The sequence below is a fragment of the Drosophila hydei genome, unplaced genomic scaffold, assembly GCF_003285905.1.
Source record: "Drosophila hydei strain 15085-1641.00,03,60 unplaced genomic scaffold, DhydRS2 tig00000063-arrow-pilon, whole genome shotgun sequence".
Taxonomy (NCBI): Eukaryota; Metazoa; Arthropoda; class Insecta; order Diptera; family Drosophilidae; genus Drosophila; species Drosophila hydei.
Genome location: NW_022045657.1, coordinates 5,197 through 32,074, shown reverse-complemented (window position 1 = coordinate 32,074; position 26,878 = coordinate 5,197). Strand labels below are relative to the sequence as shown.

At 41.2% G+C, this 26,878-nt stretch overlaps 4 protein-coding genes across 5 annotated transcripts; 2 read left to right on the top strand and 2 right to left on the bottom strand.

Annotated features, from left to right (window-relative positions):
- Window positions 1–203: 203 nt before the first annotated feature.
- Window positions 204–3,895, bottom strand: LOC111596671 (putative uncharacterized protein DDB_G0271606). The gene is made up of 5 exons (XM_023310976.2): window positions 3,096–3,895; window positions 2,403–2,830; window positions 1,253–2,024; window positions 889–1,193; window positions 204–830 (listed from the first exon to the last, which is right to left on the bottom strand). Exons 1-5 carry the CDS (start codon window positions 3,165–3,167, stop codon window positions 485–487), a joined length of 1,923 nt encoding a protein of 640 aa, XP_023166744.2. The 5' UTR covers window positions 3,168–3,895; the 3' UTR covers window positions 204–484.
- A 313-nt stretch (window positions 3,896–4,208) lies between these two features.
- On the top strand, window positions 4,209–11,816 carry LOC111596678 (poly [ADP-ribose] polymerase tankyrase). Its single transcript, XM_023310982.2, has 7 exons — window positions 4,209–4,893; window positions 8,023–8,805; window positions 8,974–10,884; window positions 10,941–11,098; window positions 11,155–11,447; window positions 11,508–11,664; window positions 11,726–11,816. Exons 1-7 carry the CDS (start codon window positions 4,704–4,706, stop codon window positions 11,795–11,797), a joined length of 3,564 nt encoding a protein of 1,187 aa, XP_023166750.2. The 5' UTR covers window positions 4,209–4,703; the 3' UTR covers window positions 11,798–11,816.
- Window positions 11,782–13,250, top strand: LOC111596679 (probable serine/threonine-protein kinase dyrk1). The gene has a single exon (XM_023310983.2). The coding sequence runs from the start codon at window positions 11,801–11,803 to the stop codon at window positions 12,866–12,868; it is 1,068 nt and encodes a 355-aa protein (XP_023166751.1). The 5' UTR covers window positions 11,782–11,800; the 3' UTR covers window positions 12,869–13,250.
- A 1,172-nt stretch (window positions 13,251–14,422) lies between these two features.
- On the bottom strand, window positions 14,423–25,953 carry LOC111596676. 2 transcript variants are annotated; one of them, XM_023310980.2, is made up of 5 exons: window positions 25,271–25,953; window positions 16,647–16,703; window positions 15,450–15,705; window positions 15,041–15,386; window positions 14,423–14,982 (listed from the first exon to the last, which is right to left on the bottom strand). In XM_023310980.2, exons 2-5 carry the CDS (start codon window positions 16,656–16,658, stop codon window positions 14,496–14,498), a joined length of 1,101 nt encoding a protein of 366 aa, XP_023166748.2. In that variant the 5' UTR covers window positions 16,659–16,703; window positions 25,271–25,953; the 3' UTR covers window positions 14,423–14,495. The 2 variants fall into 2 exon arrangements, with proteins under 2 accessions (XP_023166748.2, XP_030078702.1); XM_030222842.1 differs by lacking the exons at window positions 16,647–16,703; window positions 25,271–25,953 and adding an exon at window positions 16,005–16,031.
- Between the last annotated feature and the right edge of the window lie 925 nt (window positions 25,954–26,878).

The window sequence follows — 26,878 nt, the reverse complement described above, 5'->3', positions numbered from 1 at the left end:
ATTGAAATACATTTTATAGACTAGCAACAAGATATGTTCTATTAATTAGGCATATTTCAAAGATTAAAGTTAAACGAATCATTAGTTATAGCACAAAAGATTAAGTACATATAAATTATAAACATAAATTTGTGGGCGGGTGATTATCTTAAAATTCAACTAGTTGAATGAACATTGTAAAAATTTAGCGAAACTTGTTTGTGCACTAATAAATTATTATTGTGGCGATTGTGTCTAAATATCTGTAACAATTAACATTGCTTGAAGAGATCCATAACGTATTTTTGTTTTGATTTAATTATTTTTTTATAAGAAGAAAATATATGCACGTTATCGTTGTAAATTTGTGTCTTTTGCAAATATTGTGATATAGAGTTCTTGCTCTATGCATACTAGATATGTAAAGCATTTCCTCATCTTTTGTTCCCCCAAGTTGCTTGAGTGTAAAAAAATATTTCGTTGCATTTAAATATTACGCTGTTTCTTAGACCCAAACGCCGTGAGGGTTCTTGCTTGTGGGCACAGCCGTCTCCAACTGTCGTGGTGATCCTATTATGCGACGACTACTGCCTTGTTTGTTGGGCCCTTCAAGCAGATGCTTGATCTCCTCGGTGGTGGTTACAGTCAGACTTTGCAGATTCACTTCTTTCATTTCGTTTACAAGTTGCTCTACCTGCCGCTTCTTCTCGGCAATGGCGTGCTCAATCATGAGCAGCTCTTTTTTGAGATTATCAGCCGTTTTATTCGATGTGTCTGTGTTGTGAAGTGCCTGATCAATATCACTTTGTATTCGCTTCATTTCCATAAGAAAGTCACGTTCCACAGTTTGTCTATTTTAATATTAAAAAATGTCACTGAGTTTTCAATTGATCTATTAAATAAGCTTACCTGTTGCTCTGTTGTTGCTGCTCCAGCTCAATGTCGTCCATAAGCAAACGCATTTTGTTCTTGCACTGCAGCAGTTCCGTCTCACAATTGGCCAGCTTGGAGCGTAACAAAGCGATTTCTGACTTTAGTGTCTTCTCCTGCTGTTTGACCAGCTCGTTCTCTTCCTCAACGTACTGTAGTGTTTGCAACTGTTCGCTACCTTGACGAAATATTTGATCCGCCTTGGATATTTCTCTTGAAATAACTTCTAATTCAATCGCATGATCTCGCTCTCTGCTCTCCAGAAAAACTATTTCCGTATCAAACTGTAATTAAAATTATAAATTAATAATCTATGTTTATAGTGAGTTATATTGTCTAGAACCTTTTGCAGCTCTAATTGCTGTGCGGTAATTTTCTCGCGCTGAAACTTGATTAACTGCAATAGATCATTATATTGCGTGGCCTGGAACATGCTCTCGCCATCATCCATGCACTGATTGTTCCCATTGTTATTATTATTGGTGTTGTTGTTGTTATTGTTATTGTGCGGCTCGTAGTCGCTGAGGAATGGATTTGTTGTAGAGGATGTATTTGATATGGTCTCAGCAGCACTGCTGCTGGGTGGCAAGCGTGGCATCTGGCACATGGGACTGTTACGAGGTGGCGGAGGATCACGGTAAGGCGGCGGCACTAGAGCACCATTTGACGAAATTGTGGGCGTTTGCTTGTACAGCTCTGGAGAGTTGTTATTGTTGTTGTTGCTAATGTTGCTATTGACATAAATATCGCATAGATGCTCGTTGCTATTGTTGTTGTTATATTCATTCGGACTAGCGCGTCGCAGTTCATTGCTGGATTTGCTCAGCTGACTGTAAATGTTTTGATTATTATTGTTGTTGCCATTACTATTGTTGTTGTTATTATTATTAAAGAAATCGCTGTAATCATTTGAAGCGTTCGCATTGCTACTACTACTACTCATCTCTAATGGATTCGACAACGATTTCTCATGCTTAGGCAGTAATGGCACCGCTTTGCTTGATGGCAGTAGCAGTGGTTGCTGTTGCTGCGTAAGTTGCTGCTGTAGTTGGTGCTGCTGCTGTGGTATGCCTTTAACTATGCCAATGTTGTCGAATTGTTTGGCATCATAGCCGCTGTAAAAAATAAACACGCGTTAATATTATAGTTGAAAGCTATTAAAAATGCGAGCAAAACTAGTTGAAAATAGCTGAGATTATCAAAGCTTAAGTGGCTATGTGCTAAGTTGTTTTTCTATACGTCGTAGCAAGTTTTAGACACAATTTGGTAAGTGTAGCAACAAGTAGTATTTTTAAAATAATGGATAGTTATCTTTATGATACATTAGTACCACTTTTAAAATACAATTTATATGATGTGGACACCCTGGCATGTAAGATAAAATCAGATCAGTGAACTACCAACTACCAACGATAAAGTTTGAAGCTGATGTCCGAAAAACATTGGTATAATCTCTCTTATTAGGCTCGCTTTAACCTTTTGTTGCTACGCACCCAAAACTTTTTTTCAGCTCTTTTGTTCGATAGCCCAGCTCTACACTTGACTTTTGTTTTTGCAATGTGGGCGGCGGCGGCAATTTGCTCTCAATACAATTGTTGTTGTTATTGCTGGGGCCAAGCGGCTTTTTAGTAGTCATGACTGCATAATTGCTATTAGGCTGCTGCTGCTGCTGAAGTTGTTGCTGCTGTTGTGGTTGCTGCTGTTGTTGTTGCTGCTGTGGTGTGGGCAGTTGCTGCTGCTGTTGCTTGTTCTCGGATCGCTGCAATATAAATTGCACATCATTTGCATACTCGCCCCATTTTAACAACAGCTTCATCGGATTCTCATTTGGTGCCAGATGTCGCTCATTATTACGCCAGCGTTCGATTAGCGTAAAGCGACCCACTTTGCCTGTGGCATGAGCCAAGGCAAAAACGACATCCTGCAAAAAGATATATATATTAGATAAAGTAGCTGACGTATATGTAATATACAAGGAAACTCAATTGTCACCGATCTAATACCCTTGCATTTCAATACGTTAATAAAGAATTTGTCAACATGGACTATAAGCTGAGCGACTAGCTTTTCAATAAGCAGACAGGCTGTCAAGCCATATTTGTGTAGTAAATAAATTTTCACATTGCTTGATCCTAATAAATTGCGCTTTTGCAAGGGTATTAAAATCAATATCAATTCATACGCACCTGACAGGTAGTATTTACCGTTACACCACAAACAATACGCTGTATGCCCTCAACCCAAACTTTCAGCTCCATTTTGTATGTACGGAATTAATTAATTTTTGTTTTCGATTTTTTGTTGTTCTTGTTGCTGCTGCCAGAAAATTGCTACTAAAGTGGAGTCTAATTATTTCCAAACGCAACGCAGCGCCGACGAAGCTTGAAATGCTGTCGCGAGGGCAGCGAAGCGTGCGCTTCGTTGTTGTTGTTGTTGTTGTTGTTGTTGTTGCTGTTGTTTTATTGTTGATAGAGCTTCGCCATGGCTCGAATGTGGCTGTTGTTGCTGCTGCTGCTGCTGCAGTACCAAATTGGGGGTGGAGCTGCACTTCCACTTTTGCTTCTCGTTGTCACGTTTGTTCCCTTTCTTTCTGCTTTGCTGCAGCTATTTTTCCCCAATTGCTTCTGCTGTCTGTTTGTGGCCGTCTCTGCTGCTTCACTTGCACTTATTTCTGGTTTCAGAGCGAGCGGGTGTTACGGGTTGCAGGTGTATGTATGTGTGTGCTAGTATACGCTTTGCTTTGTGTATGTGTGCGAGTGTTCTGATTCACTTTTTGTTTGCTTTTCGCTGATTAATACTGTTGTCTTGTAGCACACATTATTACTCCCTTTTATATGCACTTTACAGCCACTTTGCATATAGTGTACACGCACGATTTATATAATTTCTATAGTTATTTTAAAGCGAAAAACAAATGCACAATGCGCGCATTGTTGTTGGCATGCACTTGTACTCGATGCCCGTAACAGGGCTACACTGGCAGTAAAACCAGGGCGGACAAGTATGCTTATTGTGATATATACGATATCTGCTTGGCGCGCATTCAAATTATATATGATAATTATATACGTATTCAAAATATTAGAAAATTATATAAGCTTTTCAGTAAACACTTAAATAAATGTCATGTTCATGAGATTTATTGCTAAATAAATAAATAAATAATTGGTACGTCACATAATAAAAAGCGATTGCGCTGCACGGCCAGTGTATGCATACCATTTATAATTTCTAACTGCTTATCGATAGCTATCGATATTTATTTGATTGGATACTGTATATCGATAGAATATCAACAATCCACTTCGCGAGTTGAACGAAAACAATTGCAACTAGCGCAGTAACAGCCCAGCACTTGTAAAAGAAGATAGTTTTCACCCAATTTATATTGATTTAGTGTGTGTCACAATTAATACAAAAAATACTCAGTGCAGTTCTTTCTGTGGGAACAACGACAACAATTGTTGCTCCCTCTGGGGCCAAGTGTTTCCACATCGTCTACCACCTTGTGCGTGTGTTCGTGTGTGTATTGTGTGCTAGTGTGGATCAGCAAAAAATGGCCAGTGAATGTTACACAGCTGCACAAACATGAACTCGAGTTAGACCAACCAGATATAGCATCTGTTTTTGGGAGCAGACGTATATACTAAGTATAACGCGTTTAATTTCGGGGCGCAGCGGCCACAGCTGCTGCTCAGTTACGCTGCGTGTAAACAAAACAAAAGTCAAGAAGTGAAGCAGCGTGATCCAAATTAACAACAGCAACAGCACTAACAACAACAACACTTATCACAATGACCAGTCGCAGTCGAGCTATATTAAATGTTAATCTCGATACGGTCATGGCCAACGATCCGTTGCGTGAGCTTTTCGAGGCCTGTAAAACAGGTGAAATAGCCAAAGTGAAGAAGCTGATAACGCCACAAACGGTTAATGCACGCGACACAGCGGGGCGTAAATCGACGCCATTGCACTTTGCAGCGGGTGAGTAGCAGAAATCCTTTGGAGACACTGGGTGTGTGCTCCCAGTCAGACGCTCTAAGTGCTCCCAAGGACTACTTGACTAACAGTTGCCGAAACAGTGTTGCGCAGTTGCGCTTTTTCCGCCTCCCGTCAAATTTGGCCATTTTCTTGTTGCATGTCTTCGCTTTCAGCGGGAATTTTAGCCATTTTAACATAATCATTGTAGACTTCCTAAACTTTTAGCGTTATATCGGTTGAAAATGAGTTTATTATCTGGTTTAAATTAGGCTTAGGTTTATTTATGGATACGCTGTGCCAACCCCCATCCTCATTGATTCACATTTATGCGCTTGCTGCTGCTGCAATTCTGGCCTTGATCTAGTTTTGGTTGCTGTGACGAGCGTCATTGTTGCCTGGCTAAAAGTTAGTTCGCCGCCCGACACCTACACCCCCGCCTACAAACGTCCTCTTCGCCTACAAATGCGCCGTGGCCCTGCGCACGCTCAGCTCGCAGAGTTGACCTACTTTTCGGTTGGTTTGAGTTCGTTTCCGGAACCCTCGACGACCGTCCAGCATTGGCTATGTGTTGCATTTGGCATTTGTCCCAGGCAACATGTTTTGCTATTTTTCGTCTGGTCAACATCCTGCTGACGTCGTTTGCATCTGCTTTCATATTGGCCTTGTCTACGCACTCTTTTGAAGCTCAGTGGCTCAAATCGCATGAAACTTAAATAACGAATTTCACTTTTTGCTCTGTTGACTCGCATGTCACGCCCAAACGCACGCAGTTCAACCGCCGCCCCAACTCCTTAACTAATTAAAAAATACCTTTGGTCGCTTTTGGAAAGGGGCGTGGGCGGCAGACGTAGGTGGGGGAGCGGTACTTGTGAGTTTCACGCCCTTTGCATATCAATTTTTGCGGTGGCTCTTTTCTTTTTAATACCCTGCCAATGGCTATGTCAACGTGACCATTGCTGATGGTATTTTTTTTATAAGAAAATATTTTTTTAAAATAAAATAATATTTATAAATTAGCCATTGACTAGTTCCGAGCCTAATCTATCACAATTTATGCATTTAAAAATAATATATAAAATAGTTTTCTTTGATCTTAGCAAACTAGAAAAAGTAAAAGACAAATTTTTATTATAATTTTTTTAAAGGTACTTTTTAGAGTATTTTGAACTTCGTATCGAAACATTTTCCGACTTTTGCTGTCTATGATTCATACTTCGTTTTTTTTTTGTCTTGTTTTATTTTTTAATGCTTAACTGTTTACTGTTTTGACTGTCTCTCTAAACTGGTTTTCCAACCAATTTTTAGCTGGTATTGTTGTTGTCATGTCTTTTGTCACGTTCTGAAGACAGACAAAAAAAGTGAGATCTACAAAAACTGCTATTGACTGAGTTTTCACCTTGTTGCTGGCAGTGCTTAAAGTCTGAGTTAACTAGCAAAAGTAGCTACGCCTCACCCCGCCCCGGCCGCCCAACCCACAACCTGTTGCAAATTGTAACACGTTTTTATACAAATATCAGAGCACACCTTCGCTCAGCCAAGAATTTCATTAATTTAATTTTCTATCCGATTCACTGTTATCTACTATTTATTCGCACAGCTTTCTTGTTTGCAAAGACGATAAGAAACTCGATAATTGTTGCTGACACGTATCCGTTGATAAAGACTCGGGAAGTCTATTTAGACTCGACCTTCTTGGCTAAAGCTAAAAACATGCAAGATTTATAACATTTGCTTTTATTAGTCAGTTAACAATTGTTGCATTAACCTTCACACTTTTTGTTTGGGTTTTTGTTTAATGATAAATTTAGCCAAGCTTTTGCCGCTCAAGGAGCTTCTTTATGACTAAAAGCAGTTCAAACAATACATAACAATCATAATAATAATAGTAACAATAACAATTACAGTAACAGCTGTTGCGTATTGCATTGCCCAACACACATGCAGCAAATAATATTTTCCATTCTATTAATTTTTCATGCAACATTCGAAATTGTTTTGACCAAAATAATAAAGTGAATGGTTAACACCAAGCAAATTTTGCAAAAAGTCTTCAAGGAAGAGTTCGCTTATAAAGTCACTTTTCGCCACGGTTCTCAGTGAGCTCTAAACAATCGATTTATAAATTGACTTCCTGTGTGGCTACCTAATGTTACAAGCGTAGCAGGGAATGCCCCTACTGATCCTCCTATTCCTATTCTTATCTATAATCAGTATTCCTTATCGCAGCTCAACATTTAAATTGCTGTAAAATATTACGATTTATATTCCTTATGATTTTTAAACTCTTTATACATACATAACATTCGAAGTATTCATTTATTTTATATTATATCCCAATCTTATCTCTATACTATATATTGATCTATATATAACTATCTTTCTTGGTGGATGACTAATGTTCTAGGCACACGTATTAGGGGGTGAATAGAATAATTCGAAAAAACCTTGATAAGATTGATGTTTACAAAACAAACAATAAAACAATTTTATTGAAAGTTCAAATTATGGCCAATCTTAACTATGATATCGAAACAGAACTGTTGTATAGAATACTAACTTCAAGTGTAGTACATACTACGATAACACACTTGATATGCCTTATATCTAGTCTTATATATCGAAAATATCTATTATGATTTCTCAATTCTTTCTTTAAACAGACAACAACTAAACTTCATTATATTTAATGTTGCCGCAGTTTTATTAGCTTTTTAAGCTAACCTTTACCTTTGCACTGCCTAAGGTTCTTGGCTAGATCAAAGAGAACGTGTTTATACAGATGTGGCGCGGGGGGTGGCTTTATTTGTTGACAGCTTTCTTTGGCTCTGCGCTGGATTCTCATTTTGTCTTTTTGTTATCCAAACAATAACCTAGACTAAGATTTATGACGGCCCCAAGGTTGCGGACTGCGTTGAGCTCAACGGGCATGTTGTGGCGGGGGTAGAAACAGTTGGGAATCTGTTAGACGCGAAGGTCTCAACCCTCCAGCAAGTGCAGAGACAAAACAAATGACAGTTAGTTAACCATGCCAGCCACTTTTAGGGCTTTCTGCCAGCTCAGGCTTAGCATTGGTTCTTATATGATACACTGACTTTCCCTTCTCCTCTTCTTCTTCTTCCTCTTCTATTGCAGGTTATGGCCGACGCGAGGTAGTTGAGTTTCTGCTGAACAGCGGCGCTTCCATACAGGCCTGCGATGAGGGTGGACTGCATCCGCTGCACAATTGCTGCTCCTTCGGACATGCGGAGGTGGTGCGCCTGCTGCTGAAGGCCGGCGCCAGCCCGAACACCACCGACAACTGGAACTATACGCCGCTGCACGAGGCGGCCAGCAAGGGCAAAGTGGATGTGTGCTTGGCACTGCTGCAGCATGGCGCCAATCATACCATACGCAATTCGGAGCAAAAGACTCCGCTGGAACTGGCCGACGATGCCACACGGCCAGTGCTAACGGGCGAGTATCGCAAGGATGAGCTACTCGAGGCGGCACGCTCAGGTGCTGAGGATCGTCTGCTCGCACTGCTGACACCGCTCAATGTCAATTGTCATGCGAGCGATGGACGTCGCTCGACGCCGCTGCATCTGGCCGCGGGCTACAATCGCATTGGCATTGTCGAGATACTCCTGGCCAATGGTGCCGATGTGCATGCCAAGGATAAGGGCGGACTGGTGCCGCTACACAATGCCTGCTCCTACGGCCACTTCGATGTTACCAAGCTACTCATCCAGGCGGGCGCCAATGTCAATGCCAACGATCTGTGGGCATTCACACCGCTGCACGAGGCCGCTTCCAAGAGCCGCGTGGAGGTGTGCAGCCTGCTGCTAAGTCGCGGTGCCGATCCAACGCTCCTCAACTGCCACAACAAATCGGCCATTGATGCGGCCCCAACGCGCGAGTTACGCGATCGTATTGCCTGTAAGTGTTCCTTGTGCATATAAGAGAAAGAATTTGAGCTTCATATCAATCATGGCAGAGCTAGCATATGACTAAAGCTTTCTTTTGGTATTAAAAATAATTTAAGATTATTCACGCTCTTATTAATGTGATCAATTTAGTAATTTCTACTTTATGGTTCTGTTGCAGTTGAATATAAAGGACACTGTCTGCTTGACGCATGCCGCAAATGCGATTTGTCGCGTGTAAAGAAGCTGGTGTGTGCCGAAATTATTAACTTTGTGCATCCGTACACAGGAGACACGCCGCTGCATCTGGCTGCCGTTTGTCAGGATGCGAAACGCAAACAGCTGGTGGAGCTGCTGACACGCAAGGGATCGCTGCTCAATGAGAAAAACAAGGCATTCCTCACGCCTTTGCATCTGGCCTCGGAGCTGATGCACTACGATGCGATGGAGGCGCTGCTAAAGCAGGGCGCCAAGGTGAACGCTCTGGACAGCCTGGGCCAGACGGCGCTGCACCGTTGTGCACGCGATGAGCAGGCAGTGCGTTTGCTTCTTTCCTATGCGGTGGACACAAACATTGTGTCGCTGGAAGGTCTGACAGCGTCACAGCTGGCCTCGGACAGCGTGCTGAAGCTGCTCAAGAATCCGCCAGACAGCGAGTCCCATCTGCTAGAGGCAGCCAAGGCAGGCGACTTGGATGCAGTGCGTCGCATTGTGTTGAACAATCCTCATACGGTCAACTGCAGAGATCTGGATGGACGCCACTCAACGCCGTTGCATTTTGCCGCTGGGTTTAATCGCGTTCCAGTCGTGCAATTCCTGCTGGAGCATGGCGCTGAGGTCTATGCTGCAGACAAAGGTGGACTTGTTCCACTGCACAATGCCTGCTCGTACGGCCACTACGAAGTCACCGAGCTGCTCGTCAAGCACGGCGCCAATGTCAATGTCTCCGATTTGTGGAAGTTCACGCCGCTGCACGAGGCAGCCGCCAAGGGCAAATATGATATATGCAAGCTGCTGCTAAAACATGGTGCAGATCCTATGAAAAAAAATCGTGACGGTGCCACGCCCGCTGATCTCGTCAAGGACTCAGATCACGATGTGGCGGAGCTCCTGCGCGGACCTTCAGCCCTGCTAGATGCGGCCAAAAAGGGGAATTTGGCACGAGTGCAGCGACTCGTTACAACGGAGACGATCAATTGCCGGGATTTGAATGGTCGAAACTCCACGCCGCTGCATCTGGCCGCGGGCTACAACAATTTTGAGTGCGCCGAATATCTGCTGGAGCATGGCGCAGATGTCAATGCCCAGGATAAGGGCGGACTCATACCCCTACACAATGCCAGCTCCTATGGCCATTTGGATATTGCTGCTCTACTCATCAAGCACAAAACGGTGGTCAATGCCACAGATAAATGGGGTTTTACGCCGCTGCACGAGGCCGCGCAGAAGGGACGCACGCAGCTATGTTCGTTGCTCTTGGCCCATGGCGCCGATGCCTACATGAAGAACCAGGAAGGGCAAACACCCATAGAACTGGCCACAGCCGATGACGTCAAATGTCTGCTGCAGGATGCCATGGCCACTTCACTCAGTCAGCAAGCGCTCAATGCTTCTACGCAATCCCTGGGAAGCACTTCACCGGCACCAGATGCAGCATTAGCTGCCAACTCAGCTGCAGCTGCATCGTCTGCAATACCATGTGCTGCATCTTCATCGGCAGCTGCTTTGCTCTCACCCACCACGGAGATAGTTTTACTGCCCTCGGGCGCTTCCATGACGCTCAGTGTGCCAGTGCCATTGCCTCTGAATAGCTGTGCGACACGACTCAGTCCGGCTCAAGGCGCTGAAGCGAATGGCGCGGAGAACTCGGGCAGTGAAGAACTCTTGTCCGATCCGGAGTCAATAACAAATGTATCCGGTTTCTTGAGCAGCCAGCAGCTGCATCATCTGATCGAGCTGTTTGAACGCGAACAAATCACGCTGGATATACTGGCCGAAATGGGTCATGATGATCTCAAGCAAGTGGGCGTGTCTGCCTACGGTTTCCGACACAAGATACTCAAGGGCATTGCCCAACTGCGAGCAACAACGGGTAAGTGGCTAATGTCTTTACCACCTCCTATTTGCTCAAATGTAATCTCTTGACAGGCATTGGCAACAATGTTAATCTGTGCACGCTGCTGGTGGATCTTTTGCCGGATGACAAGGAGTTCATCGCTGTCGAGGAGGAGATGCAAGCCACCATTCGCGAGCATCGGGACAATGGACAAGCTGGCGGTTATTTCATACGCTATCACATAGTTAGGGTATGCTTTCAATAACAAACGCCTCGCTAGGTTTTATTAACCATTTCAAATTGTAGGTCCAAAAGGTACAGAATCGTAAGTTGTGGGAACGTTATGCGCATCGACGTCAGGAGATTGCCGAGGAAAACTTTTTACAGTCAAATGAGCGCATGCTCTTCCATGGCAGCCCCTTCATAAATGCCATTGTGCAGCGCGGCTTTGATGAGCGACACGCCTACATAGGCGGCATGTTTGGTGCGGGCATTTATTTTGCCGAGCATAGCTCGAAGAGCAATCAATACGTCTATGGCATAGGCGGCGGCATCGGCTGTCCATCGCACAAGGACAAGTCGTGCTATGCATGTCCCAGGTAATGTTTAAGCAATAGTCGTTTGGGGATCTCTTACTGAGAAATTGTTGTTTCTTTTAGACAATTGCTGCTGTGTCGTGTTGCCTTGGGCAAATCCTTTTTGCAATACAGCGCCATGAAGATGGCACACGCACCGCCCGGCCATCACTCGGTGGTTGGGCGTCCGTCGGCAGGCGGCCTACACTTTGCTGAATACGTTGTCTATCGTGGCGAACAAGTGAGCTTTAGATGAGTTATACTTCCTCATAACAGTTTCACTAACTACTCTTACTTTGCAGTCTTATCCAGAGTACTTGATAACCTATCAAATTGTGAAGCCCGATGATAGCGGCGTGGAGGAAACAAGATGATGGATGCCCTCGGTTGGCTCGACGCCCACAACAACATTGCCAACATTGGCAACAGCGCAACAGCAACCACAACAGACCTCAGCCACAGTCAAAGCCACCGCCACAGCCACAGTAACACTTACAGCACCAGCTCCAGCTCCAGTTGCCAAACGGCGCCAAAAGCTCGTCCAAAAATATCAACAGCCCGTGCCGCGCTTACCGTTGTCATTGCAGTTACAGTATCAGCATTATCAGCCGCAGCAGATGCAGCCGCTGCCCTTGCCGCCACCGCAGCCGATGGTGACCACCACGCAGCCGGCACCTGCAGGCGTTTTTAGCACGCACAACAACAACGTAAACCATAGTTATAGCAATAATAACGATAACAACAACAGCGGCAGCGCCAGCGGCGGTGGGGGCAGCAACAGTAATAACAACAACAATGATATGTCCCCCATATCGAATAGCAATAGCTACTCCTCGGTTGATACAAATCAAACACTATTGAACTCCATTGCCAATCAGCGAAGTGGCGGCACCACTCAGAGTCACAGTCAACATCGTCCGGCGACGAGCCACAACCGTAAATATAGTCAATTCATGATCATCACGCCCGCCGTTTCCATTGATCGCGATTTTGAGTACGAATCGCACTTGGATTTCGAGGACTTTGCCAATGCAGCGCACAACAACGGCAATCTGTTCCGTTTGGGTCTGCGGCGTAGCGACAGCAGCAGCGGCGATGACAGCGGCAACAGCAGCGACAACAGCTTTCGTTCCAACTATAATCCATATGTGCATCACAGTCGTCAGCCCTTGCTGGCCAAAAAGGCCCACAACAGTAGTGGGTCACATCAGTTTTATGCGTTCTCCAGCTGGCGCTGGTGCACACTGTTGTGCGCGGCAATGCGCTGTTTTGGCGCTGGCCATGGCAACCAGGCGCCCTACAGCAGCTCCTTTGTGCCGCACCATCGTTTACGACGCTGCAGCTCCTACAATGCGGATATCGCCTATGATTACGAGCATTTTGCGGCGCCGTTTAAAGCGCGTAAAACTCGCGATCATATGAATAATATTACGTATGAGTTGTGACGTTGGCCGCTGCCAATAATCGTTATTATGCATTTTGATCTCTGTGTCGTCGTTGTATTTGTTGATCTTATCCTACAATTTCAGCTCCTTAGACTTTTTATTACAAATTATCATTATTAGCTATAAATGTCGTGTACTGTGTGTCGTCGTTTATTCTAGCTACAATTCTGATTATCAAATGAAAACAACATCAGCAACTAAAAGAGCAGCACATTTTTGAGTGATTTTAATTCGAACTTACGAGTAATTAATAATACTATATAAAAATAACGATTATGCGAAAGAAAACAATTACGAAAATGAAAATGAGTATGCATAAAGCACGCGCGTTTACTTAAGTATTTAAATTTAGCTAATTAATTAAAAAAATAATGACAACAATTCAAACTCCAATTACATTTAAATATACAATATATATATACAAAATAAAACCTACAGTACTTTAATCTCAATTTTAAATGTTGCGCCAATTAAATGCGTAGCAGCGAGCTTCGAGTTGGCCAGTAAAGTTGACGGCACTCTTGCTGGAAAAAGAAAATGATTTTTTTTTAGATACTTTTAATTCAGGTTTAAAGTTACCTCAGTAGCGTAAACAAATGACAGAATTCAAAGTAGTAAAATGTGTATATATAATATCTATACATTTATAATTTTTAAATTCTCGTCTTATAAATGTGTAGCAGTGAATTTAAAATTATCACATGACGTTGGCAACTCGGACAGTATGGCTTCCAAAGCTGATTACTATAACACTCAATGCTGCGCTGCCTGCGTTGCAGGCAGTTGGCGTAATTTGCAACTGTCAAACCGCTGTCAAGTTTAAGTGCGCCCACAAAAATGTTTCAAGTTGGCGAGCGAAGTTTCTTAAGAATAATGATGATGAATGCTAAAATACGCAAATATCTTTCTTTTGGCCACGCACACATAATAACATTTCACTGTCAAAATGCGGCACTTAATGTTGTGGTCTTCGTTTTTCACTCTTCTTTCTTATTCGTTTTTGGCTTTTATTTTTGGTAACATATGCAAGTAATTTGATTAAATTATATAATTACAGGGCAGCAGGCAGCAGAGAGGCGGCTTGCTGGTCAGATGAGACACACACAGACGTTGTTTGCGACACTCACTGCAGGCCGGGACTTGTGCAATTTGTATTTTCGCATAACAACAAATAAGCACCAGGCACGACCTACATCAGGTGACGTTTTAATGTTGCACAGCACTTAACACACACACATACACTCGCACACAGGTGGCAGCTGTGCACATTCCCATAATATCAATAAGCCCGGCCGAATCGTCAGCTTGCCCAGCTACTACAACGTTCCATTGCATGGCTGTAATTTAATTAAAATATAGACACATTAATAATCAAATGCGGGTAAATGATGCGCCTGCGGGGTTGGCCACAAATTGGCGTCACATTTACGTTAACTCCAGCATAGCCACACACACACACACGCACTAAAAAAGGTTTATCGTTGGTTTTATTCAATTTGGCATGTATAATATATATGTATATCTATATATATACATAATATAGGATAGGCCCAGTCTAGTTTTAAAATTAGTTAAAATTACATTTGTATTATTTTTGGTTTGCCTTAATCGTCATTAGGTCTCTCTGCTAATCTTCCTCTTCGTCCGTGCTGCTGATTTCCAGGGATTTGAGCTTCTGCAGCTGACATTGCTCGTTCGCAATGGACGCTTGGACTAGTTCGCGCGTGAATTTTTCTATCAGCCGCATGGACATTGCATGAGGCAGCTCGTTTAGCGAATGCGAAACAAATTCACCGAAAGCTCGAAACTTTGCATATGTGGTTGAAGCAGCTGTCGTCGCTGTGGCAACTGATGCTGCCACAGTTGTAGTTGCTGCTGCTGTCGCTGTAGTTGCTGCTGCACATGTTTGACCTTCTTCTAAACGTCGTTTAGCTGGTGGCGCGTCCTCTTCCAACGCCAGCGGCGAACGCTTCGGCTTAGCCACGCGCAACAACTGCTCCGGCTGGCGACAATTGGATGCTTGCTGCTGCGCTGCTTTGTCACTTAGTATGTTGCTATTGTTGTTGCAGCTGTTGCTGCTGATGCCATTTATGGGCGTGCTGCTGTTCGGTATGCTGCAATAGATATACCATAAATATTAATATCATACAGAAAGCTAGCTGCTGCACTCACCTGAGCATCGTGGTCACCGGCAGCTGTCCATCGCAGTCAAAATCCTCCATATCTTCATAGTCAGCATCCAGTTCATGTTTGATGCATTTGGGTGGCTCATTGCTTTCGCTGTTCACATCATCCACATCGAAGGGTTCCTCATCGTCCTCATCTTCGGGCTGCCCGTCCAGCGATTTGCATTGCGTCTTATACGAGCGTCTGGTACGTATGTGGTCCGAGAGGAAACTCAGATTATCATACAAAGGCCACTGGCTAGCTGAATTGGGCAGCGCATTGTTTTCCACGCGTCGCTTCTCAATATTATACCGATTACGCAGCGTAATCATACGATCGCGTAATATGGAAACTATACAAAGTTACTCAGAATTATTTACAATTCCACATTTTCTATATATTTACAAATACGTACCATCATAGCCCAGTTTGTGAGAGATTTGCATCCATAGCTGGGCAACGTGTATCTTATCCTTGAATCGCTTATTCGATCGATCGTAAAGCGCTGGGCGCGAACGATATTCACGTATCAGACCCAAATCGAATTCACCGGTCTGTGCGTAGGAGGCGCGTGGACGACCTCGACCCTTGGGCTGATGGACAGGCAGCGATGTGATCTGCGCCTGCAGCAGCGGGGACAAGGTACTCTCCATTTTCACGTTCAATTCCACCTGTGTTTTCATTTCCGTTCAAATTAAAAATAAAAAATGTTGGCTTTTTTATATTAAAAAAAATATTTATAATTGGTTTTAACACTCTCTTCGCTAGCAAGAGACAGTGCATAAATAAAACTCAAACGCAGAGTGAAATAACAAAAAAAGAAAAAAAAATATGAAAAAAAAATTTATAAATAAAAAATATTTAGATGGTGTATAGCGCACTATTTGTATTAGTGTGTGTATATACAGATATATGTTTGTGTATTAAATATGTTTACAAATATGCGTTTGCTCTCTCGCGTTAAACTTACTTTTGATTTGTTCACGAAATATATTTTTCTTTTAACTCAATTTGTTTTTATATTTAACACACAGCAACAGCGAAAACAACAACAACAATAAAAAAAATAACGAACGCACACACAACAGGCGGGCGAGCGCGATTGCTCGTCTTGTTGTTGTTTTTTATTTTATTTTATTTTTTTATTTCACTAGAAACGACGACGACGCCGACGCCGACGCTAGTCACAAAAATACACTAAATGCGCATCATAAAACAAATGGCGCAAAAATACCAAAAATAAATACTCATAACAGCTGATCGATGGCGCGCTGTATTTAAATTATATGAGCGCTACTATTCAAAAGTTAACAGCTATTTAAAATGTCCCGTATTAAAGACTAAGAATTGATTACATTTAACATTATTTCGTTAAGCTAATTAATATATTTTCAAATCCTTGAATTCTGATCGTTTTAAATATATATTGTACGTGAACTTAATTTATTTTTTAATTTTATAATTTAATAATTGGGGCAGTTGAATATAAGTAATTGAACTTCTAATGAAAACTTGGCATTTCATAACCAGTTTAAAATAAGCGTCAATTACTTATATTATAATTGTTTTATTAAGTTCGATATCCTTTAATAATACTGTTTAAAAAACTCACCGGATTTTCCATGCTTATAGGACACAACTGTACCCAGTTTGTTCACAATTTTCAGAGCTGCAATGGTACGAAAAATTGATATTGTGAAATTCGAATCTTGAATTATTAACAACAAAAAAATTAGATTTTTTAAAATTGTAAATATTTCTCACGATTAATATAACTTAACATACTAGGTTATATATATTTTTTTATATTTAAACTTAAGACAGCTGCCTAGTTACGAAATATATACGTACATATGTATATAAATTATAAAATATTAGATCATTTTGATGTGGAATAAACCGCTCATAGGCCGGGACAAGTGCAATGTTTGAATCAAAAGGCAAAACGTTGACACCTTCCCGTCCTGCAAGCAATTTATGATAAAGGTATTGCAGATCTGATTTTTTTATTTTTTGTAATATACATATATAGTTTTCTGGTGTAGAATTTCACAAGTGCCCCTAAATTTGAGAACAGAATTACAATATAATTATGTTTGCTCTGAGAAATAAAATTAAAAACAGGTAGACAAAGGCAGATCAGTGCCTAAAAATCTCATATTTCAAAAATAAACAAGAAAATAAAAAAATAATTTCATATTAAATTTCCGCCCCTACTTGAACAGAAGAACTTTATTCCCCCGCCCTCTTCTCGTTTTCGGATTGGTTTTGGAACATCTTTGTGCGGGCGCGAGAACAATGGATCCGAGCGAATCGGCTAAGGATCAGAGAGCTGAGCTCTGCTCATGAGAGCGAAACTAAAGTACCTTTTGCCTAGCAGGTAAAATTAAACGCTGCAAATCAAGCGTTAAATGCCATTTACTTACGCCTCAAGGCATTTAAGCTATATACGCTATTTTATGGCATATATAGATGTTATGGCATATGTAGATGTATGTATATGCTCTATATACTAGAGTTTTATGCGATGCTGTTGGGTCCATTAACAGTTGGCTAACATCGACAAATTTTGAAATCCAAAGCGTGACAAAATTCGTAGAAAAACGATGGAGGCTTCAAAGAGCGGGCAATTATGAATTATGTGAGCTCCTCTGCGCTGAACGGAATTGCCAGCAGAACAAAAATCAAAGTTCTCTGAGCACTTCATACACCACACATACAGATGTACTTCAGTTGATGTGTGTGGAACTTGAGACGTAGCAGCGACAATTTTTTTCTCTCCTGTTTTTTGTGGCTCTCAGCGTATTTCTATGTTGCTTATCTGTGGCGTAAAAAAGGGGGGAGCTCAGAGCTGGCTTGCGCATATTTGTTTATATGATCGCAGTCGAGTATTAGCTTTAAGTTTAATGACACACACACTCACACGCACACACTTTGAAAATTTATCCCCTCTCAAGACGAAGAAGAAAAAAATAAACGAACGCTGCAATAAATTTATATTTATTTATTTTTCTTAGGCAAATACGCCCCCTACAAGCCAGCAACAATATCAACAACAACAGCTCCAAGTGGAGCTGCCCGAATTCGTGCTCAAGACTTCGGCTGCCCCATTGAGGAATTGTAAGGCAGCCGGCCCAGAACGACCAATAATAACGGAAAGCGGAAACGCAAATAGTCGCGCGAAAAAAAAAGAATAAGAGAAAGAAAGATAGAGTGGGAAGGGGAAACCCAGAACGCCACATAAATTTGAAATAACTAATAATTCATTGAAAAGGCTAGCAATGCGGATCATGTAATAATATTTGCTTAAGCAAACAGCTGACAAGACTTTAACAACGAACCAAAGACTGCGGCCGGCGTGATGAGCCAGGCCAACATGTAGCATACAACAAACCACTAGAGATGGCAGCTGTAGCTTTTTTCTTAAGTTTAAATGGGGATTTAGCAAATATTTGAGTAAAGACAGGGAATTTCTTAAGTTCTGCTTATATATAAATAAATAAAAAATATGTTAGTAATATAGTAAATATTAATAGTAAAAAGTCTCAAAATTACTTAAACGCATAAATAACCTTATAATTTGCTAGCCAAAACTAGCTTTTTTAGCTGTTCAACGCTGCCAAGTCAACCCACCACTAGCTAAGGCAATGAACGCGCTAATGCAGCAAACACTTCGCCTACAATCAATGGTGAGTGGCAATAGTGTAAGAGAGGAAGAGGAAGAGGAAAAGCGTAAGCATTATGTGAATGAGTTGCCAACAGCATCATAAAGTAACCAGTGTTGCCAACTAGTTTCGATGTTATGCGAAGAGCAGCAGAAACAGATGGAACTTGATTTCAAAGATGCATGAACAATTGTTATAGTTTGGGCCATATATAGGTGAAAAATAAGTGCTTAAGAAAGCAAGTTAAATATACGTAGATAGAAATAAAGGGCTTCTATAGATAGCTATTAATAAGACTAAATATAACTATAAAATGTTATAGTAGACTATTAAAATTATATAAAAAATTAAAAACAAGTAACGTTTCTAATAACCTTCAAATGAGCTTTGAAAATAATATATTTTACACGTATTTCTATATTACTTTCCAGATTTTAAATCGAGTTCATTCACTGCATAATTTTTTTCTTATCAACTTTCGTGCGAAAAATTTAAAAAGAAAATTAAAGATATTGTTATGTTTCCCCAGGGTTTTCTGCATATAAAAATTAATATAAAATTTTTTTGATAAAGAAAACTATCTGCACTCATGGGGTAACGAGAATAAATAACTGGACAATGAGTCAGTATATGATATATATAAGCACTACTGAACAGCAAAGATTTGGGTTGAAATAGCTGGTTTATATATGTTAAAACTAGTTAAAGTTGATCATTTTTATAGGTCTATCTGAGACATATGATAGGATAGCATAACACAACCCCTAGATTATGCTATAAAATTTTAATTCTCACTTGTCGCATCTATGTGCTATTTCTTTTTTATGGCTTTTAAGCATTTTCAGCGTTTAGTGTACGGGTTGTAAAGTTGGGAGCTTCTTTGGGCCTGGTAGAGGGGGATTAATTAAGAGGAATGCAATCATAGAGTGAGCCATGCCATAAAAAGCAAATGCAACAAACGCAGCGATAAATACGAGCAATTCTGTGCATTTGTTAGGGTATATAAAGTGCGTTGCAACTGAACACTTGTAGGCATATACATACATGCATCCATGTTGAGCTCCTTTCACGACGTTTATGATTGCGAACGGCCTTTTGTGTGTTGCCTGTTTAGCCTGCTGCCTGCTCGACCTGTTCTAGTTTGAGCGGGAATCATATTTAATGACTGCCAGCCAAGAGAGCTGCCAATGCCTCGACAGGGGGATAGACCAAGGGAGACACTTGGAGGGGAGGCACGTTAATGGCTGCTAGCCAAAAAGAGTTGGCTCTCTTGCTGGCTGTTGCGTCTGCGCTGGCAAAGATAACTGTATTAAATGGCCAATACCAATGGCAATGCCAATGCCAATGCCTAGGACAGCCTCAACGTTGGCTTAGAAAGGTTCTTCACAGCGGCCTGTTACAATTTTTGTTGTTCGTTCTGTTTAAGCCATGGCCAACTAGAAACCCGTTTTTGTCGTCTGCAAAAGCCGTTTGGCCTGGGCCTGGCCCTGGGCTGTGCCTGTCTCATCTGTTGTCTATTTGGCGTGGCAGTGCCACAGCCTCCCATCTGCTTGTTGCTGCCTCCTCCTGTTGCTGGGGGCCTGTTCCCAGTGCAACATTTACTTTGTTGCCGAGATGCTTTCTCTGCAAGCGTGTTGCCAGTCTGCAACTGCAACTGCTGCGACGCTGCTGCTGCTGCAAAAGCGAGCTCGCACTTTGATTTGCTTGCAAATTTGGTTCTAAGCCAACGTAATCGAAATGCAATTAAGAACTCGGTTTTTTGCGCTCTTTTTAATACCCTGTACCGCTTGCACCAAAAGGTGCGAGTTGCACCTGTGTATAGCATCAGATGGAGCTGACAGCATCAACAGGTTAATCGAAATTAAGATACGATTTTGTTCTATTCCATAAATTTAAATTAGTTTTGAGAAACATCTTAGTTTAATGACTGCTACAGCTTATACCAAAACTGAACGAATTACAGAGTGCAGAGTAACTGTTAGTCGGGCACACTCAACCGGAGCACTATTGTTTTACTATTTTGATATGGCTTTTAGAAAGTCCAGTTCTAGTCCAACTTTGGGCGAGTGCCATTTGGAAAGGCGTTGACGTTGGCCGCAGCACTCGTTGCCGTAGATGCTGCTGCTGCTGCGTCTGTTGCCATAATTAAAGGGTTACGGCCATGGCCAAGACATGCCAATCGCTCGAGAGCCCGCCAGTTGTGGCCAGTTCTATAATATATATATATATACATATATATATCTGCTGCCATGTGAATTGTGCTGCTGATATGCATAACGGTGTTTTAATATTAGTTGGCGCAAATAAGTGGGCACGTCTCCTTCTGCTGTTGCAAGCATAACAGCAACAACAACAGCCACTGCCTACATTCCCATATATACAACTATATACTTGGATCTGCAGATAGTTGCCTAGTCATTTGCTTGATATTGTTATGGCATAATATACGTTCAGCGTCTGCTTACATACACACACACAGTGTGCATTACAGTTTGAGTTACACTTGTTGCTGGAAAATCTACAGTTTGGCCAGCAGTGCAATTGGCCAGCAATCAATTGGCTTGCAGTGCACTTCGAAAACGTTTAAACAACTCAAATTGTGGCCGTAAATTGGCATGCTTAAGACTAGTGTCTGGTTTTTCGCCGTGTAGGCTGTGGGAAATTGGCTGAAATAACATGTGATCTAAGACAAACCAAAGTTAAATTAAAACTTTTTTAAATTTTTACAACTTTTTTTACAGTTGCCTAATTTCTTATTGAACATTTCATTCTAGGAAGTTCTCATATTTTCTCTTCCCACTGTTCTTTCAATTCAGTGAAAATTTAATTTTAATTTATTTCTGGAAATTGTTGTCGTTATCCAAACTCAAACAATAAACGAAAGAGAAAAAATATTTTATGTTTTATCGACAACATGAGTAGGCAAAATGAATGCTTAAATGCGGACCCCATTGTTCGACTATGACCATGTCCAGATATTAAAATAAACAATTTTAATGTGTCATTAAAGATTGAATTTTTTTGTTAAGATTTAAAATTAATAATGTACAATATTTCCCAGAAAATTGTTTGAAAATGTCAATATTCATATAAAGTTATATATATATGTATATATATATATGGATAACATTCACTTTAAGAGCATAGTTAAAAGTTAATTTAAAAATCTAGTCAGAAGCAGGGTTTTGGAAGCCATCTCATTTAAAATTTGCATCCAATGCGACTTCAAGTGAGTCCAGCTCGTTAGCAATAAAACTAACATTCCCCACATAGCTCAACTCCAGTAAGAGAGAACTATTTGGGTGTCTGGAGAGGGGCATATAAGCGAATGCCTAACAACTCAATTACTAGAGCCTGATGCGATAGTCTGAACAGTTAGAAGTCAAGCAGCTTAAAATGCAATTAATAGGCCCGAACAGACGCAGGCGCGGACACACACTCACACACACAGCTGGATCTGGCCAACCTGCCTGTTGCCAAGTCAGTAAGCAAATCATTAGCGGCAAAATTTGCGCCCAGTTATAATCCGCAAGACATAGAAACCCAAGTCGCGAGCTCACATTTCACAAAGTTCTCACACAAATTTTAGATGCGAGATTTAAAGATGCTCTGGGATGCTGCGCAACGTGGCATTAAATGTGTACCAATTATGCTCTATGTCTGTGTGTGTGTGTGTGCAAAACTCGTCCAACCAAAGTTTTGGCAAAGATGCTCAAGAATTTAAACTTCAAATTTCGCACAGGCGAACCACAAATTTTCAAAGAGCTAAGCAGAAATTTTAGTGAAACGCTTATTAAGAAAAGGCTGCCCCATAGTTATATGGGGCATTCCACTGTGCGCGCCTGTGTATGTATCTATGTGTGTGTGTAGCTATTCGATAGCGCCAATTTGATATGGGGCCAAGGAGCAAGCACACAAATTAAGTTTCATAGGAAGCGCACAGCAGAATATAATAAGAAATAAAGAGAAAAAAATATACCTGGATAGCATATGCCATCGCTTTCGCACTTGTGTTGTCCCTCTCTAATTTCGGATGTGTTTTCTGTTTTTTTTTCTTTGTTTTGTTTTATGTGAGGATCGTAAAACTCAAGCAGTTAAGGAAAGACAGAAAGAAAGTTCGCTACGCCAATAAAATGATGCCTCATTTAAGGAATGAACAAAGATGTTGAGAGAAATTGAGGAAACACTTAAATTTAAGTTTAGCTTTACAGTTACGCTTAATGAGCAGTGGAAAGTCAGGGAGTTTTGTCTTAATCTTGCGTTCAAAAGATGCAAACTCTTCGGATCATGGTGTTTAAATAGCTTTTCGAAAAGCTTCATATTCCTAACCTGAGTCAAATGCATACATTTATGTATATATATTGTTCAAGCATAGCCATATTGCTTCTTGAGAGAGAACACAAACCGAAATCAATATCCAATCATTAATCGTTAACTAATTCCATGAATTTTGGCAGACGGCCGGCACTCGGCGATCGCCTTTAACTCCAGCTCCAGCTCCAGCCAAGTTCCAAGTTCCGAAAACGCAACCAGACATGCCACACTAAAGACATATATTCATGCCCGCTTGGCGTATTTAGAACGGAGTTCAGGCAAAAAAAAATATAAAAACAACAAAGAATATCAAGATAAAAATATTTTTCGGCTGCCCTTTTTTAAATTTGCGGCAACAGCAGCTGCCCGACTGGGCACAGGACAGTGGCTCCTAAACCATCCTATTTGTTGTTGTTGTTGTTGTTGTTATCGTCGCGTCGTCCGCCCAGCTACCAAGTTGCAGTCTTCTGTGAACCTGAGATCTGTTGGAGTTTTGCGTTTTCAATTCGGTTCCAAGTTTTGGTGTTTTGTTTTCGATTTCGATTTCGTCGACAACGACGACCATGAAACAATTTTATATTTTTGCCCAGAAGATCAATAAAATTTTACCGACCAACTGTATTTGGGCATGCGGCCCCAACAAAATTAGTGGCCAAATTGTCGTGCAGAACGAGTTTTGGGTCACATTTTTGGTTACACGGTACAAAAAAAAAAGCACGCACACAAAAAATATATAATTTGAACTTCAAAAATTCTTTGCTCTTCGCACGGCTAACAGAGTGTTGAAGTTGTGCTTAATTTATGTGAGAGACAGAGAAAGGGGGATCAATCCATAAGCAGTGATCTGGATCGTGTAGGGTGCTCAATAGAGATAAAGATTGATATGCGATAAGAAACATTTGTTTGCTTTATTTTCAAACTCAAAAATTTGACCTTTTTTAATAGTTTAACAAATTTTTAAGTTCTTTAAAATTGTGATAAATCCCTATTCATTAGTTATATTTATTTTACTGTTGACGATTATACTTATTACGTAATTAAAGGCATTTCCCATGAAATAAGAAAAACGCATGGCAACGCCGTGTGGGTTCCTGCTAGGCCGACCGATCCGCAAGAAAGGTGCGCAGCATAATTCTCAGAAAATGCAAGCTCCAAAACAGAAAAAATGTGCCTCGGCTGCTGGGTGTCTGCATGTATGTGCCCGTGTGTGTGGGAGGCAGGGAAGTTGGCAACACTGGCAGCAAAGCAGTCGATGTCTGCGAGCGCTGCAATCAACATTCGCAGGCCGGCACTAATGAATTTGTATGCAAACCGCAGACATTTCATGTTTCATGTTGTATGCCAATGATTTGGCATAAAAACAAAGAACAGTGGAGAGTGGAAAGCAGAAAGAAAAAAACAGTAACGGAAATGCGCGCAACACATAAAAAAAAAAGGATCAGCCGCAACATTTTGTGAAATTAGTGCAGGCGGCCAGAAAGGTGTTTTTTTTCGTCTTTCTTCCAGAAATTAAGTATGCATACATACATATACACGCACAAACAAACATACATATGTACATATTTTGATTTATGCATAAGTAATAAAAATTATAATAATGAAGGCGCTGACATGGGATGCAGAAGACCGACGCAAAGCAAATGTGCAAAAAAACATATACATGTATGTGTGTTACTCTGGTATCACACGTGATGTCGCTCTCTCGCGCTCATGGTCTGCCCTTTTTGCTGCTCTGCTTCTTTGCGTGTCCGTTACTTGGCGCGCGAATTTTGTAAAGCTACATTTTAAATCCTGTGGGGGTGTCTGCATTGAAGCATTGAAAAGGATGAGTCACAATGCGCAAAAATACTTGAGCACAATGAACTACTTTTTGTATCCCCTTTTTTCTCAAACGACAAGGGCAAGCTTGTAAATAAATGAAAAGGCAACTGAAAGTAGCGACAAGCTTTTGCGTCGTTAAGGTTTCGTCAATATGTGTATACCTTTCTCTCTTGCTCTAACGTAGTTGTCGTTTAATTTATTGCGTCATAGCGTGCACTCGCAAGCGCTCTCTGTACATATATATGTGTGTATGACTGTCAAACTGCAAGCTTCAGTTATTTGATGGTCGGACATAAATACGGGATTTGGACTTTGTACAGGCTGTAAAAGTTGAGAGAGCCTCTCTGCTGGTGCTTCTGCGCTGCTGCTGCACCCAAACGCCAAACTGTTAAACATAAAAACTAACGGCAGTTTTATAACTCTAGCATAAGATTACCTTTTGAGTGCATAGACTACGTCTGCCATCTTAGTCCTCACCGCCGAAAAAAATTGCGTTAAGCGCAAAAGAAAACCATTTCGGCGACGAAAATTTTAACGGACGAGTGGGCGCAGGCGCAGGCGGTTTCCAAGATCCCCAAAGATGATACACAAGCAATCAAAAGAAATGCAATGGCTGTTGCGCTGACTCTTTCCTTGTCGTGCTGCTGCACTTGCTGCACCGTTAGGTCCACGTTGTGAAGTTTGGCCTCGGCCTCGGCCTCAGCGCGACTTCAAGATCAGCGGCTGCCGCACCCACCAAAACGGCATCTGCGTAGCATTTCGGCTTTTAAGTTTACAACGGCGACAGCAACAGCACTCGAAATGCTTTTTCTGGTATATTTTCTGCATGTCTCTTTGCAGTTAAAACACACAATTAGTTTTTGTTCGTTACGTTCAGCACTTTGTCTATCGTCTCTACATTGCAAGCAATGGTTTTGCAGTTAACAAATAAAAAACACATAGCACAGAGACACAAGAAGCACCAACAAACTTTACCGAACCAAAACTCTACTACGAGATATCAGTTTAACAACACAGCTCGCGTCGTCTGAGAAGAGTTCTTATTTCACAACCGTCCTCGCTGATGGTGCGCGTGCAATTGATTCCTGCTTCAGCGACAACGTCGCTCGTAAGCGTCAGCCACACAAAACCAAGAAGAAGAACTTCTGTTGTTGCTTTGCCGCTGCCTTGGAGTGAGCAGCACCGACGCGGCCAGCCTGCCAGGCAAAGATGAGAACATAAAGGCAGAGTTGTGCGCCGATATTTGCAGACCCGATTTCGTACGAGCACGTTTAAAGTGTTGTTGAGAAGTGGTGTTTTCCAATCACGAGCTGCGTCGTGTTGCTGCCCGTGAGCATCTCTTTTACATAACGGACGTTTTTATATTTCGCCCTTGCAGCAGCGACAAAAGGCAGCAACGGCAGCAAAGAGGAGCTCATCGATCTTGCGTTAGGGGTTTTTGTTTGTACATGCGCCGACATGCATATGCCCTGCTTGTTGGGTTTCTTAGGTTTGTTATTCTCGTTTTGTATAGAATATTATGGAAGTCCTTAAGGTAACAAAACTACTGTGGGTGCTCTTATATAACAATGGTTTTTATAAAATATAGCTTTTTTTCAAATTTATTTTATTATAATATTTATATATTTTGTTATAATATATAATATAATAATATATAATATAATATGTATATATATATACATATAATAACAAGAAAGTGATAGTAGATGGAAATTTCTAGGTGTGAATATTGAATGCAGGAAATTAAAGGCAAGCTGTATAAATAAATGTAAGTAGATAACATCCTTTAGACAGTCTATTAATATGTTATATTATTTCTAATCGTATTTTGGTTGAAATAACAGTATGTTTATATATACTCTATATGTATATTTTAAGACAATAGTTATTAACGTGTTTGTTCACCCTAAAGAGCTTTTACTGTACAGTTGGATAGTGTACATTTATTATAATAACTCTCAGAGCCATGCCTAATGAACACTTAAGATCTGCCCCTTCTTGGGATGCCTTTAAGGCTTTGTCATTTAGCATATTCAGAAACCAA

What these genes read in the sequence shown, in the direction of transcription:
- LOC111596678 (XM_023310982.2), top strand. Translation starts at nt 4,704, where the DNA reads ATGACCAGTCGCAGTCGAGCTATATTAAATGTTAATCTCGATACGGTC. An exon ending in TACGCTATCACATAGTTAGG is followed by an intron (nt 11,099 to 11,154) that starts GTATGCTTTCAA and finishes TTCAAATTGTAG; the next exon opens with GTCCAAAAGGTACAGAATCG. An exon ending in TCGTGCTATGCATGTCCCAG is followed by an intron (nt 11,448 to 11,507) that starts GTAATGTTTAAG and finishes TGTTTCTTTTAG; the next exon opens with ACAATTGCTGCTGTGTCGTG.
- LOC111596671 (XM_023310976.2), bottom strand. Translation starts at nt 3,167, where the DNA reads ATGGAGCTGAAAGTTTGGGTTGAGGGCATACAGCGTATTGTTTGTGGT. An exon ending in AGCAATTAGAGCTGCAAAAG is followed by an intron (nt 1,194 to 1,252) that starts GTTCTAGACAAT and finishes TTTTAATTACAG; the next exon opens with TTTGATACGGAAATAGTTTT. An exon ending in CAGCAACAACAGAGCAACAG is followed by an intron (nt 831 to 888) that starts GTAAGCTTATTT and finishes ATATTAAAATAG; the next exon opens with ACAAACTGTGGAACGTGACT.
- LOC111596676 (XM_023310980.2), bottom strand. An exon ending in TCACAAACTGGGCTATGATG is followed by an intron (nt 15,387 to 15,449) that starts GTACGTATTTGT and finishes AACTTTGTATAG; the next exon opens with TTTCCATATTACGCGATCGT. An exon ending in CCGGTGACCACGATGCTCAG is followed by an intron (nt 14,983 to 15,040) that starts GTGAGTGCAGCA and finishes TATCTATTGCAG; the next exon opens with CATACCGAACAGCAGCACGC.
- LOC111596679 (XM_023310983.2), top strand. Translation starts at nt 11,801, where the DNA reads ATGCCCTCGGTTGGCTCGACGCCCACAACAACATTGCCAACATTGGCA.